Raw genomic sequence first — 15220 nt, forward strand, 5'->3', positions numbered from 1 at the left:
TTAAAAAATAAATTTTAATATATTAAAAATATATACATATATAAGAAAAACATAATAACTATTGTTTCTGTGGTATTATATCAAATATTATTTTTTACAGCATCAAAAATTATAATATGTACATAACCTCTTGATAATGAAAATATGTTTATAACTTTATGCATGAAATATAATTAATTTTCTTAAAATTGTATTTTTTTTCTAATTTTATACATGTATTTAAGTTAGAATAGTGTTCAGTAATTAAATTCCAAAACTAATTTCATGTAAATATATTAGTCAAGAGGAGATAATTTATTTTATGAAAATATAGTAATAATGTTTTAGAAATATTTTATAGAAACTTCACTAATATCAGCATGTACAATTTTCAATAACAATTTAAAACTAATTACCTATAATGTGAAATAAGATAACCAAAAGTAAAAATGGAACATGTTTCTGCAAAATAAATAAATATAAATATATATTAATTTTGTTACTATAAGAATTAAAATCAAAGTTTTCCTACCTTATTATACAGGAACAGTTTGACTATAATCATAATTCTGGTATAGTTGATCACAGTGATTTTGAGATTCTATAGTTACTTTAGTTTGGGGATGATAATCTGATCTATCATCATTATGTTTCATCTCAATTTCCAAGTCGTCCAATGTAGTACCAGAATCGTTAGGTGTTAACGTAATTAGAGAATTTGCTGCTGTATGTGACAAAGGTTGACGTAATACTTCAGGGACATAATCATAACCATGTGAATGATCACGTCTTCTTGCTGGACTTGGTTGAACTGTACGTGGATTTCTAACCTTAAAATGTTAAGATGTTTTTATTTAATACCAATTAAGTTCAATATATGTAGTGTTGGATAAGTTACTTAACTCATAACTTAAAGATAAAAATAATGAAATTACTTTAAATATTACTCAAATAAAATAAAATTGTAATGAAATTACTTTACTTTTCAATATAAAAAGTTACTGTGTTACTTCTGATTAAAATAAACAATTAATAGGTAAATAACAATACTAATTAAACTTACAACTCAATTGTATATAATCTATTGCACTTTGCAGTATTATCTCACACTATATTAAGTTTGCCCTGTCAGACCTGGCTCAAGTATTTAAATACACCAAGGCAAACTTGAGTTTTGCCGCCCCTTATATGTAAATACTACATCAAATCTATAATACAAAAATGTTAAATTAAAAAAAACTCTGAAAAGTATCGCCCTAGGCTTGGGCCTATGTCGCTTACCCCTTGAGCCAGGTCTATGCCCTGTACTATTTAATAAAATAAAATATTATTAATTTATAACTTTTCATCATCGATTATGAACCAGTTATACATTTTTAGCATCAGTTTTAAAATTAGCTATACTTACATAGAAAAATAAATTGTACATATTGAATTTATATTATGAGTTATAACTCAAGTTAACAGTGTTTTTAAAATTATACACAATAATTAATAGTATTAATACAAAAATAGGAAACATTCAGTGTATTACTGTAATCATAATTTACAATATAAGTTAAAATGTCAAGACCGTTAAAAACTGAATTGTGAAGAGCTAAATAATAATTAATATATGTATATATATATATATATATATATATATATATATATATATATATATAAATATATTATAATTGGTATATTTTACTCAATACCCGCACGCAAATTAGAGACATATTATTTTTTCTGGTTATTTTATTTTTTATCACAACTCCAAACAAATCAAACCAGTAAAGTATTATATTAAAGGAATTAGTTACCAAAAGTAATTCTCATTACATTTTTATTACTTGAAAACAATTCTAATGAAGTTACATTATGTGGTATTAATCAAATAATGCTGTTACAATAACATGTTACTTCAGTTGCGTTACTACCCAACACTAATTTAATTATAACATTAAAATATAGATTCATGAAATTGACTTACTTGATAAAGTATAGGACTCCATGCGGTACAATGTCGGAAGAAACATTGAGATAATGTAAATGTTAATGTTATTATTAGTCCAAACAAGGCAAATAATGTAATATCATGAAGTCCGTGACGCAACATTGAGAGTGAAGTGAAACTTACTTGTAAAAGTACTATTGAAACCATAACACAATTGATAGCTGTACTATGTATACGTTTACTAATTTTTGATTTGCCATAGGCAAAATATATATTATAACGATCAACAAAATGTTTAGTAACCATATATAATAGACCTAAAACCAATAATAAACCATTAATTTTATAAAATATAATATTCATTAATATTATTTGAATAATGTTTACCAAAGGGTGTTATAAGAGGACAGGAAAGACTATATACTGTTACAATTGAAAATATAAGTAACATCCAAGCATATTGTACACCAAATGGAAATTCCCAAAGAATTAATCTTCTAGCACTAGCAGATTCTGCTTTTGATCTATAAATTATTAATTTATAGGAGAATTATTATAAATTGACAAAAAAATAAATACTATAACAATTAATTACTTTAATTAATTTATGTCAAGAAAATACAAACTATATATTTAATTACAGTATTATTCATAATAATACTGGTTACAATAATAACTTGGTTTGATTACCTATTTATATTTATGACTAAAATAACAAGATTAGAATCTTTAAAATGTAATTTATTAACATTAATAATTTTTGAAAGTATAGAAAAAATAATAATAACAAATACATAACCCAACTATACCAAGATGCATAACTTGCTGCTAAATCTATTTTAGATTTTAAATTAGAAATATATTTATTAAATTTAATATTTATAAAATTAAGCCTCATCTCATTCCGTGATCATTGTAGAACGAGTCTGATCACAGGCCAATCTTGTCCTTGCATACAAAGCTAGTATCTTAGAAAATATAACTTTATTCAAAAAAATTCTAGCAAGCAAGTTTTTTTTTTTTAATTATAGTCTATAGATTAATACTTAAATTTTCTTAAATAATTATTTTAGAAACAGCCTTAGACCATCTTCGTCAACTCAGACCTTTTACTTAGTAATCATTGGCTTATTGCTACACCATAAAATTAGAAAACATATTAATTGAGGTAGTTAATATAATTTAAATTAAAGTTTATGTATTACAAAAAATTTAACATACCTTGATAATGATAATCGAAGAGCATACATAAAAAGTTCTGGAAATCGTATGAGTTCTAAACTTGTTCCAATAAGAGCAGATGTAACAACATAATTCACAAAGAATGCTCCTTTATCAGGCAAAAACACACATTGCCAACGATAAGTCTCAATACCTGCTTGAAATGCAAACATAAGGAATGCTTGGGCACTAAAAATACATTAAGCATTCAAATTTTAATAAAACTATCTTAAATATATACAATTTACTTTTTGATTACTTTTAATTACTGACCTAGTTAATCCCAATGATGGAAGTATTAAACACATAAATAGAAGAAAAACAAATGTTTTACGCATAATGGAATGGTTTCTTTTAGATCTTGTCCAATGACTGAGCCACTGATCAGACCTTATAACTAATACCGGTAATAATGCAGCAGCAGTCCACAACAATAATGTAGGCATAAATTCTGATAAGATAGGACTCTATTAAAAATAAAAATAATTTATCTTTAGAATAAAACCATAAAATATAGTTAAGTACATTAAGAAAAACTAATTATATACTCACAGCTTTTTCAATTTCTCTAAGCTTAAGTGTGTCCATAACATTTAAAACAATCACAGGAGTCGTCAAGAAAAATAAAATTATCACTAAAAATGAATTTGTTAATACAATTTTACAGTATCGATTGTGAGATGGTTCAGTTAAATTTTCCCTAGAACAAACAACAATAACTTATTATTTATAAAATCAAAATTAATTGTGTATTGATTATACATTTTATAGATAGGAATGTATAATATACTTAAAATAATTATAAAAATATTAAAATAATTAAAACAAAATAATTTGTTAAATATAAGCCAATTAAAAATTGTATTGATTAATTTTTTTTTTTTAAATATACAAACAATTTGAAATGGGTTTTAGTATATAGGGTTTCAAACATACTTTATTTTGTAAATAAACTTTGATTCAATACAATGACAATGTGTAACATTTTAAAATTTAAGAGTGCCAAGTTAACCTTAATGTCTATAAGTTAATATAGTCAAATGTAAGTTCCCACATAAGACACACCATCTAAAACCACCAATATTTAAGTTCCTATACAATAAAAAAAACTTAACTTATAATATATCATTATGAGCTGTGGTGAGGTGTGGATGTGAGTTTTTAGGTTGGCAAGACGTTGAAAAAAAAATGTAAAAATTGCAAAAAGTGTTCTTTTAATAAAATATTACAAAAAAAATAATACAATTTAAGTATGATAATATTCACTACAACACGACAATAACGACTTTAATTGGTGAGATAAAATTGGATAGGTACTAATATTAGTCCGTGGTAATTTCAAAGTTCTAAATAAAAACAAATGTGAAATCAGTAAAAATGATTAAAAATGTAAAAAATGACCTAAAAAGTATTAAACACCAAAAAATGCAAAATAAAAATTAGTTAATCAGATTCACATGCTAATGAAACACATTTGTGGCCAGGAGAGCATCATCTGAAAAGTTCCAAAAAAAAAATGCAAAATGCATCAACTTCCGAGCCCTAATTATGACTCAAGTTTGTAAAATGAAAAATATTTCATTTAATTTGTTATTTGATTTATTTTCCCATATTCTAAGTGGATAGAAGTTGTTTCATTATCTCATATGACACTACCACTAATCATGAGTCATAATAATAGATTATAAATTGCCACAATTTATGATATTCAATTTTTAACAATCAATGAGTACTAAATTCAACAAAGTAGATTTACAAACCATAAACCTGCTATTGAATATTATAAGTAATAAAGATAAGCCCAAATAATGCATACTTAAAATTATATTATACAGTATAAAATATATACTTGATGCATTCATTTTATTTCTGTGTAGAATCTTACATATGTAATAATAATATGTACAATCAAACATTATGATTGATTAAATATTTATTTTAATTTAATTTAGATGCTGTTCATTCCAGTATACTTAGGTGATACTTTAAACACAAAATTGTTAAATTAATGTAATGGGAACTTTTTATTTACAATTTATCTTTAAAGAATTGAAAATAAAACTATTAACTAATAAAAATAATTTTGTTTGTTTAAAATTGTAGTGTTAATGGATTTGTTGCTTGATATCTTAACTATAAAATGTGCATATTAATAATTTTAATTACTAAAATCTGTACAATGTAAAAAGAAACAGTTCATAAATGGTATGAAATATTTACCAAAATATATCATCAGGAGGAGGAGCAAAAGTTACTCTCCAACGATAAGGTTGAAGTAGACCAGCCACAGAACTGGTAGGTGGATTATGACGACCACATTTAGATAATTTGTAAACATGATCTTGGTGAATAAGTCTAGCTGTATGAATTGTTGTCATAGTTACAAAAGCTATACCCAGAGGTCTCTTTAAAGCAGATTCTTTTTCTGCTTCTAACTAAAAACAATTAATAAATTAACAAATTATTAAAACTAAGTAAATTATATGTATAACAATATATAGTACTATAAATGTATAACTAAATACAAAATATATTCAAATATAACTGAATAAAGCAATGACAATCTAGTTAGTAAAATTAAATTAATCAATAATATGACTTTTTCTACTATGTTTATGTATCAATATATAATGTATATATATAATTTAAACTGATAGTTTTGTCACAGAATAATAATTATTTTTGTGGTTTTACATACAATAACATTTTATATTTAAATAATTATATTTATTATCCATGAAAATAACCTCATCTCATTCGTGATCATTGTAAAATGATTCTGGTCACAGGCCAGCCAATCTTGTCCTTACACACAAGGCCAGTGTCTTATACAAAAATATTTAATTGAATAAGAATCTAGCAAGCAAGTTTTTTTATTTTTTAAATATCTTCTATAGATTAATACTTTAACTTTCTATAGAATAAAAATAATAATTTAAATAAATTGTTTTAAATGCAGCCCTGGACCATTATCAATAACTCAGACCTTTTACCTAGTAATCACTGGATATTTTACATGATAAATATTAAATTAACCATTAAATTGGGGAATTGTAAATATTTATATATTTTGTATAACCTAATAATATTATAAAAATTATAAATGCAAATTTTATATAAATCAATATAAAACAAAATATATTGTAAAATCAAACATTTTTATTCCTCTAATAGCTCTAATACCCTTTTTATAATACAATTGTCAAGACTTATTTACCTTAATTATATCGATAATAAATAATAATCATCATAAGCTTTAAGTTATGTTAAGATTTCCTACACCACATTAACTTAATTTAATAATTTCAATAGCTATTCTAATATCAGCCATTAGGGGAAGTTAATAAATGTATTCATTGTTAAGCTACTAGGTAATACACAATCTATTTTGTAAAATCATGTAGCCTAGTAATCGCATTTTAATTATAACAATAAAAATAATACATAATTAATAACTATTTTATAAATGTACAAAATATTTAATACAAGAAATTTTATGATAATGTTTGTATTTCTGGATTAATGTATTAAATCATTTTGTAACATTATGTTTATTCGGTTTAAACACATTTTGTATGTATATATCATGGTATATTACCGTGGAATATATAATAGGTATAAATTAGGAATAAAAAAATGGATTGTTTGAAACATAGTGTGTAAAATAAATGTTCGTTAATAATTTACTAAACCCGTTGTTGGTGTCAATAATATTTTTATATCATTAGTGTCGTGTTAGCATTTTGCACACCTATTAAAATACACATGTGAGCATACAAATATACCATGGTACTGACAAATGTCAATATTAGAATTCTATAGTATAATAATATAATAGATAATAAGAAAAAACAAGAAAATAAAAACAGTATAATTATACAATATAAGGTAAGACGACCAATGACGGGCGAGTACAACACTAACTACACAGTATTATTACGTATACGGCAACATTGGACTATGATAACTGTAAGTTTATTTATAACTTTTTTAATATTTTTCTGTAATTATTTTCATAAATAACTCAAAGAAGCATTTATATAATATTGTCAAAATTCAATAATATTTAAATCCATGGTTCTTAAAATGGCAATTATGTGAGCGAAATGCTCATAGCAACATCAACGATGGGTTAAAGATGTTGACCGATTACATAGGTATTTTCATCAATGTTAAAAATTATAAAATCATTTTTTTTAAATAGTATTACTCTATTAAGACTCAATTAAGAAATAACTGATAATTTACAAACTATTGTTAACTTATAAATGTGTAACTACTTACTTCTGCTTTCAGCCGAGCTTCTTCTTGAGAATAATAATCAATAGCATCTAAATTATTAGAGCTACAGAAACCACAACAAATGCAAATATAACCACAAACATGTGGTTGCACTGTAAGACGTTCGCCAACAGTTTTTAAATGATTTTCACAATATTGTTTTGCTTGAACTGCAGCATTTCTAAATATATAAAAAATTTAATTATTAATTAATAATAAATGAAAATTTAAAAATTTAATTATCTATGTATAATTTGAAAACAGTTGTATTGTAGTAAACAAGTTATTTCAATATAATTAGGCTTATAAATTATTTAAATATTCATATAATAATGTATACCTGTCTCTATCTAGTTCATTAGCTTTATTGACATCATAAGCAAGCTGAATATTTTCTACTTCACATTCAGGATATGCCTCTCTAAAAATTAATTTTACATAAAACAATACTTAATTTTTAACAATTAGTATGAATAATGAAAAAGAAATAATACTGACTTAAAATGTCGATCCATATCATTAATGTCAGAATTTCGTCTAGGAATATTTGTTATCATCAATGTACGTGACCAACATTCACCATTTTCTTCTAATTTAAGATTTACAGAAAACCTTCTCATTATACAAATAGTTAATGGAAAATATAACATGGCTATAGTCACATGTACCCACAGCCAAGGTGAACTAGAAATGAAAAATTTTCAAATAAAGTACATACATCAATAAGCACATTACATACCTAACTAGGTAAAGGCACCAAAAATTAAAGTTCAGACTTCAAAACTGGTATTGAATAAGAATATTCTTTTATAATAATATGGGCATGAGCACAATAAGCATTTGTTGTTCAACAACCATATTTTGTTCCTTTGAATGGAGATAGGTATATACAGATGTTACAATGTACCATAAAGTTCAAGACATTCATTCAAACAAAACCCATACAGTGAAGCTAGTAGTTAAAATTATTAGCAGTGTTCAAAAATACATATAAATGCTCACAGTCAAGTGAACCGGCACACATCCGTACATGCATTTAAAGGGTGTTAGTACAATATTTATTTTCTCTCAAAATCAATACACATTCATATAAAATTTTTTTAATAATTCTTGAGTAATCTTAGAGTAAACTAATACAATAATTATAGAAGATATTACTTTTGAGAGTTTGACATATCGGTATCATATTTTATTTTAAGTTGACTTAAGAAAAAAAATATGTATTAATTTATTGTATATAATAATTAAATTAATGTTAGATTTTTAAAAACAATGTATTTACATCCTCTTAAGAATTATATAATTCAACCAGACATTGTAAATATTAATAGTATAACTTACTCAGGATGAAGATTGCTAACAGTAGTATGTCCAAATGATCTTTCATCACCTTCTAAATCACCAGCAAAATTGATTGGTAATACAACACCTAATGAAACTGCAGTAATTATAGCCATTAACACCATTATGTGTCTTTGGAATGATAAATATTGAACAGCATCGTAACCACATTTACGTAAAATTTTTTCATCTCTAAAAATTGTACAATACAAATAGGTATAGTAATTATTCACATAATAAAAAAAATGTATTAACTATTTAAAAAGTATCATATTACCTTAGCTGTATAATTGTTAAGAACCAGGAAAATAAGCCTCTATCTACAGGCATTGAGTTGTCTAATGTAGTTGTAGAATTGCCATCTTCAATATTATTTTCTGAATTTTCATCAGTTGTACCATAAAATATACGAGACCACCTAGATAAATAATTATTTATAATGGTATAAATATTAAAAAAAAAGTATTTTTTAATTAAAACCTTACTTTTCGTAATCTTTATTGACTAATGCTAAACGTCCATAATCCCATGCTCTTTTCCTCATGAATGCAAAAAATAAAACTAAGAGCTAAAACATAAATTGTAAATTTTATTTTGTATTATAGGTAGTATTTTAAAATATCTATACTTACAACACACCCTAAGGCATTGAGTAAAAGGGTTTCAGGTATTCCTTCATAAGCTGTAATAATAAGTCTATTTCTCGTTCGATTATAATAATTACATTTATCTCTAGCGGCACCATTAAATTCATGAAATATATTATTATCCATCCTTCAGTTAATATTCCTATTGCAATATATCAAAAATGGTTAAAAGTTATATAGGTATATTGAAAATCTAAGTATTAAGCAGTCCAACATAATAATTATACATTCAAGACTCAAGTGACAAAATATAAACTAATATAAGCAACAAAATAACTGCGCCAAAAAAGAACAGAGCAATAATTGGTAATACAAGTATTACAGATTAGATCAAGAATTAGATATGATTCACTGATTATGTAAATACAATTTAAGATAAGAATAAGCATTACATATTCTTAAACTAATTAACAATCGTACATTTTATTAAATACAACTAATTAGATTTAACAGTTTGATAAACTATCTAATCAAGATAACTATCCTGGAAATTTAAATACTGACAGTAATTATTATTCAAAATTAATATTTAATTTATTTATTAGCTAATTTACTATAATATAGTTATTAAAAACTATAAATTAACAATAAGATAAATTAATAAATATTTTAATGATCATAATAACAGTAACAATAAAAATAACATACCAATTACGAGTTATAATTTATGATAATAAATAACTATTATTAAGATGAATCATGAAATGTAATCTACAGATATTTAATGTAAACAGTTGCAAAATTAACATTTTATCAGTATTGTAAAATATAAAAAGTGAGTAAGCCTCCTATTAATTTATTTTATTGGATGGATTATATTATCCCAAAATAAACACACATACTAAAGTCTAATTTTTAACACAAATATCATTCAAAATGTAAAATATAATATGTTTTTTTTTATAAAATATAGATACAGGGGTATAGTACACCTTTAGGTAATAGAAATATTGCAATTAGTAACTATAGTAAAGGATTCCAAGTAAAGATTCAACTTTAACTTTTCATGTTTGCAAGTATAATTTTTCCTCATCAAGATTTTTTAAGATTTTAAATTAATCGTTTTAAAAAATTATTTTACTAATATCATATTTTTTTTTTTAAATATAAGTATATTTATTTGTTAAGAATAATAAATATATAAATATATAATTGTTTTCATTATCTCATAAACTTACTTATATATTAATACACAAAAAATAATAGAAATACATAATACCTATAATTTACATTTTAAAATACAGGGTAAAATACTGTATACTGAAAGTGGTCACACTTCTCGTTTTTAATATCTCTATCTCATTGTCTCTTGGGGAAAAATCGCAACACTAAAATATACCATTCGCAGAAGATAGATAACGAAAAAAATGAAAATACATTTTTTTTGACCAATTATTGTTTCTATTATATCTAAGGTTAGGTTTGTTCAGAGTTGTATTTGTTCCAGAAGTCAACACCCAAATTTGTAAAACAAATTTGATCCAACAATAAACATACTAGCATAAAATTATCTTTTTAATTATTAAAAGGATACTACACTGCATATGTTGTCTCTGTCTTATAAATGTAATACATAGCAAGAAATTTGGCTGTGAAATTTTTATTTTTTCAATATCAGAACTAAAAAAAAAGTTATTCAAGTTGAATAAATAATGAATTTTAAAATAATAAAAACTTATTTTCGTATAAGCAATACCAAAAAAAAAAAAAAAATAATAGTTCACAAATAATATTTTCAACTATATTGCATATACATTTGGAGTCTTAACTATCACTGCAGCCTGAGTGGTTTTATCTCAAGCAAAACAGTTATTACTATGTTTTACATTTGTAAGATGGAAACAACACATGTGGGAGTATCGTCCTCTTAAATAAAAAAAACATCGATAAAAGAAATTAATTACTTATTAATAAGGGTAATTAATTAATTTTATTTTTTTGTACTGTATAAATATAATACTATACGACTATGTTTATAAATAGTACATAAACAAAATTTTGTTTATAATAATGATGATTTTTTTTTTGTATCATTTTCTCCAAAAAAATATTTTGTCACGTTGTGTATACAATATGCACTAAAATAATATTTTAAGTTGCATATTATATTAAAAACTAAATTAAATAACAAATGTTTTTGATAAAAATATGTCAATATTTAAAAGAAAAATTATAATGTATTTTAATCTTTCTGTTCATAATTTATGTTACATAAGCTGTTTGTTATAATTAATTGAATACATAGGAAAATATTGCTTGATATTAACATAACATAAACTACTAGAAGATTCAACTTATGCATCAAAATAATAAAAATATTAAACGTATTACACCAATTACATTAGATATAAAAAAAATGTAATAGACATAATGCTATTAATAATTTTGGACAAATCATGTACCTTATTGGCTACAACTAAATTAATAAGATACAGGCTATTAAACAAAAATTAAATAATTTAAAAAAATAAAAATATGAGCATAATTTTAAATTCTTTAGTTCAAAACCATAAAATTACAAAGAAAAAACACATATATGACATGTTTGAATAAATAATTCATTTTTATAACGGATAAATACTTAAATGTTATTAGAATCTAAGTATTATGTATTTTTACAGTTAGTTAATGGTATGATGAATACAATTAAAATAGGTGCTAAAGAAAATAGTAGTTGTATTCTTTTTTTGATGTCCTTATCTACAAAACATAGCTCCACATCAGAAATTCAATTCAACATTAAAAATTTACCTAATAAAAATCACCTGAACTAACTACTAGAGATTAGATTTTTATGATTTTTCTAATGTATGCAGTTAAATAGAAATATTATATATTTACATAGAATTCATAAGAACAATTTTATTTTGCATGAAAAAGCATATTTGAATAATATTTTTATTTATGTACCTAAGTATTTTTTCAAAGAACATAATTAATAATTATATTACATATTATTTTTATGTAACACTGTATGCACTAATTCATTTTTATTATAATAAAATAAAATACAGTAATAAAATTTAAACTCTATTGTCAATCAAATTAATTAATTAAATAAATTTAAGTTGAATAATTTTAATAAATTTTTTTTTACAGATTAAAAAGTATAGGTATATTGCCTATTTTCAATAACATAAAAACAGCATATTTAAAGGATTTTAAGAGAATATAAATCTGACCTCTACTAATTACTTATTTAATTGTTAAATATCTACCAGAGAAAGTCACCTTACTTTAAACTTTATTTATCATCCCACCACTTTCTTACTCCCCCGCATAAAAATCATAGAAAAAATAATAAGTACTGAGAAAGGCTTTCCATTCCTACATTAGATACTTAAACGCACGGTATAATACCGTGCTTAAAAGCAAATATTCCATAGGGAAGAAGTTGATTTCTAGCATTACACAGCCTATTCACCCCTAATATTCCTCATTTAGATAATACCATATTGAATAACTTCACTGATTATACTGGCATAATCTCAAAAATAAATTTATTCGAACTCCTCGTACAATAGAACAATAGTTTACAATAGAAATCATCTCACTAGGTTCATAAGGTATTACAACTAGCTAGGCACCTAAATAGGCAATTCACTATGTACTTACTTTATCGAACAGCTGTGTGGTGCAAATGGAACAGCTTCAGTTCAATCCATAATACTTGAAAACGTATTGTATTTTATTGGCGACAGAACAGCAGTCATAGCGTGAACAAAAATATTGATAACATAGATAATAAAAAAAAGTATCTTTTAATTTACACCGAGTTTGAATAAGTCGTACAACGCAGAGCCGTAACTCCTAAGATTTGACTAATTTACGATAATATTTATTGTCGATACTCAATAGCCAATATTGTAGTGAGTAGTGGCAGCGAAACACGACAAAAAAAATAAACGACGGAGGACGGAACAATGATTATAAATTAAAATTACGATTGATGATGTTATCTTTTCTTTATCTACGCATAATTACCAATAACGATAATTCCATAATCGTCGATACGATAATAATAATAACAACTAGCTGTGCCGGTAGGAGTGGTAGGAGGTCTGGAGTCCGGACTTCGGACGGCAAACATCTTAATCGTTTGACGAATTACGATTTATTTTTCTCATAACCATCGACAGAAACCAAAAATTTGTTTCAATCGATTTACGACCTACCTACGACGTACGCGAGCGTATACCGAAGGGCTACAGCTTATCTAACACGCCTACTACAATATAATAGGTACTGCCGTTATCGATTTCGAAGCGATTAACATTTAACATGGCAAGAGCGGACAAGTGTCTGGCGCATGTTGTTTATGCGCTGGTCGCTGGTCCGGCGGGTAGTAGGTACGGAATTTTCGCGTCACTCAATCACTGCTTTGATTGGCCGCTCGGTGGGAGACGTTCGCTGTGTGTACCACGGTCACTGCACAGACCCAGTATTGGGTCTTTGGTGGTGAGAGATAGCGGTAATAATCACAGACGATATTATCATATCGTATTCGCGACTGATAAGAGGCGATTGGGGAACACCGAACAATCGATAAACCGAACACAACAACTTTACTGTTGTAGTAACGTCGTCGGTCGTCGCGCCGTCGCGATCACTCTCTCACTCGCGTAATGAGATTTTCCTAGTCACACACTCCGGCAGTCACCGGTTCTTCAGTAGTTAGTCAGCAGCAGTCTTTGTCACTTTCTTTCTCTCTCTCTCTCTCGCATTCTTTCGCACTGTCTCTATCGGTCACACGCGCGTCTACGCGATGGTGATACTGTTGACTTAGCATTCGTGTGTCCGTGTACTGTGTGTGTGGGCGAGTGAGCGCTTGTGTGTGTGTGTGTGTGTGTGTGTACGTGTTAGGAATTTAACATATTGGTTTGTTCTGGCAACCGTATAAGGGCCATCGTATGTTTTTTCGCGTAGGCGGAGCGATTGATTTTTTTTTTAATAATTATCGTGCCGTCAACGGGTTAGGTATTTTTAGGTTTCGCCTATTTATTAATGTCTCTACTAGGTTTATTAATTATTATATTATGATATTTTATATTTTAAACGGAGCGATGAATGTATCGGTTCAACAATGATGCTTTTGTTTATTTTTATTATGCATGCGTCAGCACTCTTCGGATCAATAAAAACGTTTCAATCTTCAACTTTAAAAGTGGTTTTTGCATTACTTATAAAAAAATCGGATCCAATTGGTACTTTTAAGGGGTACAAATAGAAAAATTATCAGTCATTTACAAAATAATCGGGAAAAAAAAAAGGAACCTATGTACAGAAATATTTACCTACGCAAAAGCAAAACCAGATTATAATAAAATCAATTTTGTGTTTTTGTTGTAATCAAAAAATGAACAACTGTTGAATTTTATTGTGCTATGTTGGCCTTGGCTTATTCAAGTTTTTTTTGATTTAAGTACATATAATAAAATGTTTGTCGTTATAAATTTAAAACCTTGAAAATGTAAAACAACTACTACAAGGCTTCCTTATAAGTTATAAGTTGTTATAATATATTCCGATAATATAAATTATAAATATATAATTAAATATCCTTAAAACCAGTGTTAAATCCAGACAATTTCTCACTTTTTTTTCATTGGTGAATGGGAATCGTGGACGAAAAGTCCGGGGACAAAAAGTCCATAAACAATAAGTCCGCTTTAAAAAAGTTGGACAAAAAGTCCGTAAATACAAAATATTTTATATACCTAATTAATATTTATTTTGAAAATTTAAAAATGCTATACACATATTACATTTTCGTATTACTAAAAAAAATTTAACTGAAATCCACTATAGTAGTATA

The 15220-nt window shown here is 25.5% G+C and overlaps 1 protein-coding gene across 1 annotated transcript; it reads right to left on the reverse strand.

Annotated features, from left to right (window-relative positions):
* Positions 1-224: 224 nt before the first annotated feature.
* On the reverse strand, positions 225-13936 carry LOC113558738 (calcium permeable stress-gated cation channel 1). The gene is made up of 16 exons (XM_026964264.1): positions 13021-13936; positions 9391-9547; positions 9244-9326; positions 9036-9176; positions 8759-8950; positions 7916-8101; positions 7758-7838; positions 7421-7598; positions 5357-5571; positions 3689-3836; positions 3410-3603; positions 3137-3325; positions 2303-2439; positions 1952-2232; positions 512-809; positions 225-441 (listed from the first exon to the last, which is right to left on the reverse strand). The coding sequence occupies exons 2-15, from the start codon at positions 9529-9531 to the stop codon at positions 516-518; spliced, it is 2460 nt and encodes an 819-aa protein (XP_026820065.1). The 5' UTR covers positions 9532-9547; positions 13021-13936; the 3' UTR covers positions 225-441; positions 512-515.
* Positions 13937-15220: the final 1284 nt, after the last annotated feature.

The sequence above is a fragment of the Rhopalosiphum maidis genome, chromosome 3 (assembly GCF_003676215.2).
Source record: "Rhopalosiphum maidis isolate BTI-1 chromosome 3, ASM367621v3, whole genome shotgun sequence".
Lineage (NCBI taxonomy): Eukaryota > Metazoa > Arthropoda > Insecta > Hemiptera > Aphididae > Rhopalosiphum > Rhopalosiphum maidis.